The following is a 7,106-nucleotide window of genomic DNA, read 5'->3' as shown; positions in this document are numbered from 1 at the left end:
ACATTGATACATACAGTTAACAAAAAATACTGTCATTAAGAAAAGGTGATTTGGTTGGCTTGGCCATGTACTCCGTCCGTATGCCTCCTGAGAGCCGCCATCAAGCTTCTCTTTTACAAGGCAGGGTTCACGCCGCTCAGGACGACCGCTGCTGACAATTCATTGACAGTTCTAGTCGAAACTTTGGGATGCATATCTGACTTGGAAGGATGCAAAGGAGCTGGCAGCCGACAGGAAAGCATGGAGACAGTTTGTGGACTCCATATACTCCACATAGGGAGCGGATATAGTGCAAAATAAATATATGCACTTTGCTACATCCACATCTTTGTCCACCTCCGTAGTATAATGGTCAGCACGCTCGGCTACCGTACTGGAGGTCCTGGGTTCGATTCCCAGGGGGGTCAAATAAATATGAGTGATATTTTTACTGTTATATTTATTCAATATTACCCCGGACTGGTATCTGAAGCGGAGGGCTGATCACCTTTCCTTCATGTGTTAGCGATCAAGATAATACTGCGTTTGTATGATGCAGTGCCCTATGCACCATTGCGTGCGGATGAGGGTTGACATCCACATGTTTGTAAGAGTGGAATGAAGTGTATTTTGGAATCTATAAATTCCTTTATATGGTTAAATTATGTTTTTACTCTCTTGTAGACTAAGCCTTTAGAGGGCGCTTTACAGATTCAACTATCGTCAAAACAAACTGATTTTCAAGATACAAAAATTCTTTCAAATCGTCCACGGACAGTCAATTTATAGTCCACTTATACCGGCAGGTCATTTTCACATTCACACAGTGTGTATTTGATTTACTGAGGGAATGATATATTTTAACATAAAATATAGGTCAGAAATTTAAAAAAGGGTAATACGATACATTTCTTCACCTCCGTAGTGGAATGGTCAGCACGCTGGGCTACCGTACTGGAAGTCCCGGGTTTGATTTCCAGGGGGGGTCAAATATAAAGGTGGGGACCAGCCGGAGCATTTCGGCGTAACGTAACGTCATTTGCGGCGAGCATCCGACTTCGGATGGAGCACTCGGAACGCTGTACTGACTACGAAAGCTCGCATCGTAACTGTAAGTCGGGTTGTGGTCCCGTGGTTAGTGTCGCAAAACTCTCTCGCGTCTGACTCTTAAGTCAGAGTTTCTCGGTTCGAACCCACTCTACCACAGTTTGATACCTATTTCTAATAATGAGCCGCTTAGGCTCATAGAAATATATAGTATGAAATTGAAATATTTGTGTAAATAATAAAAACGCAAATACATACTTGTATTTTTTATAAATTTATGAAGAATACTGCCATTATTTGTCTAACAAGCAAGTACTTAGGTTTTATAAGACAGACGTAGCGTAGTTGGGTAGACGCTGGACTGCAAAACTGCCATCGCAGGTTAGATTCCCGCCAATTGCAAAATTAATTCAAGCAAGATTTATTTTCAATTGGTCTGGGTGTTTGTGATGTATTTTTCACATTAACCTTCTCTATCCTACCCGCAGATAAGCCTCTTAAAAGTAGAGGCATTGCGGGTTATTCATTTTTATAAAAAATGTATTTTGGAAGAAACTTCTTACTACATATTATTTTTTTAAATTGATTAAATTGTAAAGTACAAAAAATAACTAGGTTTTTATAATGTCGCAGGGTTAGCTTAGGTAAGTTATCATTGAGCTCTAACCCAACCTACGTTCATTGTCAGAAATTATTACAAAGAAAAATAATTGTACGATTCATTTTCAATTTAATACGTATGCAGAAATGAGATAATCTTAAGTACGATCTGAACAGGTTCATTAAAAGTAGTTTTCTAACTCGATACTCAATGGGCTTCTCTTGTAGGGCCGGGGCAGGTGGCCTCCATATCCTCAGAATCCGTAAAGTGTGTTCCGCACCACATGCAGTAGTGGTGACATCCTCGTAGGTAGCTCGTCAAGAGCTTCAACTGGTCAGAAGGCTGAAACAAAGGAGATTGCGATTTATCTATGCATATTTGGTAGTAACAAAGGTAAGTCTTGCGTGCGTCTCAAATGTGTGTGGCTGTAAAAGATGCAACACGCAAAGGAATAGGACATGTCGCTCACTCCTTTCAAGAACGTCATAAATCAAAAAACTTGATTTTTCAGGAGAATGTTTTGAAAGTTTAAAAATATAACACAATTTATTAAAAAATAAATATCAAGCCACTTATTGAACTTTTTACTATGCTACAATCTTTTTAGGTAAAACCTGAAGGTTTTTTCTCCATTTGAAAAATATTTAGTATATTTATTTTTAAAAAAATAATTAAACAATACCTTTTCTTTAAAATGCAAAAGCAACATTTTCTGCCCTGTAGCGGGTAAATATTAAGTTAACAATATGCCTCTTTTGCTGGGATATGGTATATTTTCTGGGCATTTTGAAAACATGCACAACTGAAAATTGACAATTTTTTATTTATGACGTTCTTGGAAGGAGTTAGCGACTTGTCAACCACTGGAGAGAAGATTCACCAAGCTCAAGAATTACCACTGATGAGGTGGGGGGTATTCTCTAACGATTAGTCATGGTTCTGCTATAAAATTATCCAGAATGAGCTCGGATTACATAAAGATGTTATAGTTCAAGCGCAGATTATTTTTTTAATCTCCATAATACATAAATGGTATTCGATCATGTGTGAAATAAAAGTCTTTTTTTACCCATTGTGTAAAAAAAAATCTAATTTGCATAACAGGGGTCACACTGCATGTAAACAATTTTTGCTGAAGGCAACTCCTACCATGATTTTTTTTTTCGTATCGAACCATGCTTTTTAATCATAATAGTAATAATTATACATTATAGAATACTACCTCAAGGGCGCTCATGATGATGATAATGATAGACAAAAAAGCACGGCCTGGATGCTGGGCAAGACGCCTCCCTGACTTACTACCTTACTCTTATTACCTCAAACTGAATATCTTCAGGTTCATCAATAATTTCTTCAACATCTGAATCTTCTTTTACAACTTCTGGCCAAAACCATGGTTCATCAGGCTCAGTTATGTCCTGAAAAATGCATAAAATACTTGTTATAATATTCTTTTCAAAAATCTCTTGTATGTTAGTGATTCAAATATGACATTTTTGACATTCATTTTTTGTTTAATTTATTGAAACTAGATACAAAAATGTAGGATACACATGATTTCTGCATCGTTTCCTGATTTGTGAATGGATATTTTTTTAACTGATTGGATGCATATTTAACACTGTCATCAGAAAAAGAAAAGCGATGTATTTACAGCCAATTGCGTAATGCTTCCAACGGCAGTGTTGTCATTGAATCATTCTACAAGCGGAAATAGTTAAAATATTTAGGCTACAGTTCGGGGAAGCCCGTCTGAAGAAAGCCCAGGTGTACGACTGGTACAAAAAGTTATTGGATGGATGAGAAACTGATGACTCGATGAAACCCACAAGACCGATGTCATTGAGTCAGCAGACTGAGCAAAATATTCCCTGCTTTCTCCAAGGTGACCGCCCCTTGAATCTTCAAGAAATTGTGTTTTTCAAAGCCATCAGAGTATTCAGGCCATCATTATTGATATATGTCGCTCACTCCTTTCAACAACGTCATATATCAAAAAACTTGATTTTTCAGGAGATGGTTTTTAAAGTTTAAAAATATAATAAAATGTATTAAAAATAAATATCAAGCCAGGATGTTTTTTCTCCATTTGAAAAATATTTAATATATTTTTTTAAAAAAATTAAACAATACCTTTTCTTCAAAATGCAAAAACAACACTTTCTGCCCTGTAGCGGGTAAATATTAAATTAAAAAGATGCCGCTTTTGATGGGATATGGGACATTTTCTGGGCATACCGAAAACATACAAAACTGAAAATTGACAATTTTTGATATATGACGTTGTTGAAAGGAGTGAAAAAGAAACAGAGCATGGAGGGTGCTATCATAATCGACAGCTGCAGTGTGGCATGGCAGAATGAGATTTTTTGTATTGAGACTGCAGAATCACCAACTGCGGTGCTGCTTAAAACAGTTACTCCAACTACTGCTGTTAGTTTACTTCTCGCTTTAGAGTCGAGTGTCACCCAGTACTCACACAGATGTGTTGCTTGTATAGAGTTTTTAAAATACATACGTATAATTGTTACCTAAGACCTATACAGTTATACATATACACATGAGCAGAGGTGTGTATTCTTTGTAGGGAGAAAAGCAGTGCCTACCCTGGATTACTCGCGTTCCATATACAGTGCCTACTATGCCTTATCTGTATCCAACCCTACTGCCTACTCTGATTAAAAACTCTGTGCACGGCACTACACCAGAGTAACCATTTGATATTTAGGTTTTTATTTAATCGCTTAACTGCCAAAAGTGTCTTAAGACGCATAATTTTCTGTGAACGGACCGCCGCTCATACAAAAATTTGTCTTAAGACGCACCATTTTAAATGGGCTTTTACTAAAGAAAATCAATTATTTAAAATGTACAAATATATTGAACGCATAGTAACATCTATTGAGAATATCTTTGCATACTTAGAATTGAAACAGAATTGGTTTTTACCACTTTAAACATAAATTAAAGAGAGCTTTGTAGTCGGATCAACTAATGGCGCTCAGGGTTGTCCAATAATCCCCGAGTTGCCGTCACTGCCGAATCTGATGACAGTGATTTTAGAGTCGATTCTAATGATTTTTAATTTAAAATTTATTTGAATCACAGTGTAAGTGTGTGTATACTTTTAATAATAAACTAACATAAACAATTACTTATGACATATAATTTAGTTTTCATATTATGTATGACAAATTTTGTGACAACCCTGCACCATGAACAATTAATTTTATGATTATGGATAAATGACTGCACGACTGACGCGCTCTTCATTTATTTGGTAAGTTTTATAAATAAACGTTAGTACACTTTCAATAACGATATGTTTAGAAGGTTTTATTTTTGTCATAAAATTCGCGGCGTGCTGGGTACCGCCATACATGTACCTGCTGGCAGTTAAAAGGTTAACAAGCTATACTTACTTTGTCCATATCTAATGTTTTGCACAGTTTTTGGCTCTTATGAAGATCGTATTTAATTTCTTTTTCGTGCGCTTTGTCTGCGAGTCTCTTTCTGTAATCCTCCACGCTACATTCTTTTTCCCGTTGTTGAATGATTGATATCCTTTTCTTTGCTTTCCATTCTGAAATTTCCTTTAAAACCGTCTGTCTTCCCAGGCCGAATCTGTCAGTCTTCACTGTAATGCTTATTGGTTCAGCAATTCCAGTTTCTAAAAAAATACACATATTGCTATTTAATACTTGTTAGTCAGTTAGTCAGTTTGACTATCGTTTTTTTAATAATATTATGTTTATAATATATTATAATTTGTATTATAGTCACATATGTAATAGACAGCCTACGCACATGCATAGTGTATACTAAAACTGACCATTTATTTTTGTCCTCAAAACGGGACATCTACCAATTTTTTACGTAATAGTATGTATATTCAAGAAAACACCTATTTTTTCATAGTTTTTATGTATAAATAAAAAGAAAAGGAATGTTGATATACAATAAAAAGGGAATAAGAGGAATACATAACATAAATATGAAAAAATTATGTTGTTTTATATCGGGACAGGCTACCTAAAAATGTGACGGCACAGTTCAAAACGGGATGTATGGTCACTTTATGTATGCTATCTTTATACGTAGCATAGGGAACCAGTTGACCCTTGCATATTATACTGTACATTAGCTGAACACGTTTTAATATTAACAGTTAACAATTTCCATTGTGTTAAAAGTGAAATGGAGAAAAAGACAAGTACAGAAAGAGTACGAGCCTTTAACAAATGAAAAAAGCAAATGAACCAAAAACTACTTTGGAAATAAATGGAGAGTGCCAGGCGAACAACGTTAAATGAATACGAGGGACAATATAACCTCCCAATGACCTCAAATATACTGGATGCATCGATAGCGTTGTTATGTGAAGACACAGTAAGTGGTACGGAGAATTTGAATGCCACTGACTTAGCACTGATTAAACACTGGTAAAGGTTAGTCTACAACCAGGTCAGGCACTATTATCGACGCAGTGTTCTTTTGTTATTTGGAAAATTTGCAGTCTAAATTATCTGTATCATACTTCAGAAACCCGCAAATTCTTTCTTAGTATGAGTAGAGTAAGAATTAGTTGAAATTGAAGAAAAACAGAAATATTTAATTTAATCACAAGATATTTTAAATAAAATTCCACATAACCATTTCCTAATCCAGAAATTATAAAATAGTCAACAAATGCAAAGGGAGCAATGCATAAAATCAACTGTTTTTAGAACGTAAAAAGTTTCACTTCTAATGCTCCTTCATTTGTACCTCCCAAAATTCCTTTTCTCTGTTGTAATAAGAAATCACTTACTTTCTTTTCCAATGCCTTTTCCCGGCTGATATCCCATTTTTTGTAGCAAAGCATAACCTTTATTATCGCTTCCTATAGATTCTTGTAACCCTTCCTCTCTTCTGTTTGCTTCTAGAATTCGTGTGGGCAGTACTTGTTTCCTTTTGGACCTTTTTTCTTCTGTTTTCTTATGGATCAGATGTTGTCGCTTCAGAGAGTGGCTTTTTATTAATCCAGGAGCTATGTCTTTCTGCGGTGCACTAAAAACAGTCATAAATTTATAATATAATGGATTAAAACAACAGATTGCTAAAGATATTCAATTTCTAAGGTAAAATATAATCAATGGATACGTACTTGTATCACGTCAATATATTTTGATAAAAGAACATTATAAATAGGTACCATTTGGCGAGAAACGTTTCTGACATGTAATCTTCTTCTCCAGACGACATTTTGATGTGGAAAAGAAACCAAATTTGTTACACCAATTATTTGCGCTAATATCGCATTAGCATTTATTGCAAAGCAAAACGTACTATATTCCGGTTTATTTTGACATTTAAATTGCGAGTTGCCATGTTTTTAAAATAACAAATCTGTTTAGTTTATAATATATTTAGGGTTGTTATAATACTTTTTATATTTTTTTACGGGGTAGATTGTATTATTATTTTATTGTTTCCT

At 35.1% G+C, this 7,106-nt stretch overlaps 1 protein-coding gene across 1 annotated transcript; it reads right to left on the bottom strand.

Annotated features, from left to right (window-relative positions):
• Positions 1–1,739: 1,739 nt before the first annotated feature.
• On the bottom strand, positions 1,740–6,983 carry LOC148308192 (G patch domain-containing protein 11). Its single transcript, XM_088262140.1, has 5 exons — positions 6,825–6,983; positions 6,441–6,679; positions 5,053–5,300; positions 2,947–3,048; positions 1,740–1,969 (listed from the first exon to the last, which is right to left on the bottom strand). The coding sequence occupies exons 1-5, from the start codon at positions 6,872–6,874 to the stop codon at positions 1,835–1,837; spliced, it is 774 nt and encodes a 257-aa protein (XP_088118266.1). The 5' UTR covers positions 6,875–6,983; the 3' UTR covers positions 1,740–1,834.
• Between the last annotated feature and the right edge of the window lie 123 nt (positions 6,984–7,106).

The sequence above is a fragment of the Brachycentrus maculatus genome, unplaced genomic scaffold, assembly GCF_059751285.1.
Source record: "Brachycentrus maculatus isolate JH-2025_06_01 unplaced genomic scaffold, ASM5975128v1 h1tg000173l, whole genome shotgun sequence".
NCBI lineage: Eukaryota > Metazoa > Arthropoda > Insecta > Trichoptera > Brachycentridae > Brachycentrus > Brachycentrus maculatus.
The sequence above is the reverse complement of the archived record's forward strand: the minus strand, read 5'-3'. Positions and strand labels throughout refer to the sequence as shown.

Excerpts from the sequence above, each read along its gene's own strand:
- LOC148308192 (XM_088262140.1), bottom strand. The coding sequence starts at position 6,874 with ATGTCGTCTGGAGAAGAAGATTACATGTCAGAAACGTTTCTCGCCAAA. Across the intron at positions 6,680-6,824 it reads GAAACGTTTCTCGCCAAATG|TGCACCGCAGAAAGACATAG; the intron begins GTACCTATTTAT and ends GACTGTTTTTAG. Across the intron at positions 1,970-2,946 it reads CTGAAGATATTCAGTTTGAG|CCTTCTGACCAGTTGAAGCT; the intron begins GTAATAAGAGTA and ends CCTTTGTTTCAG.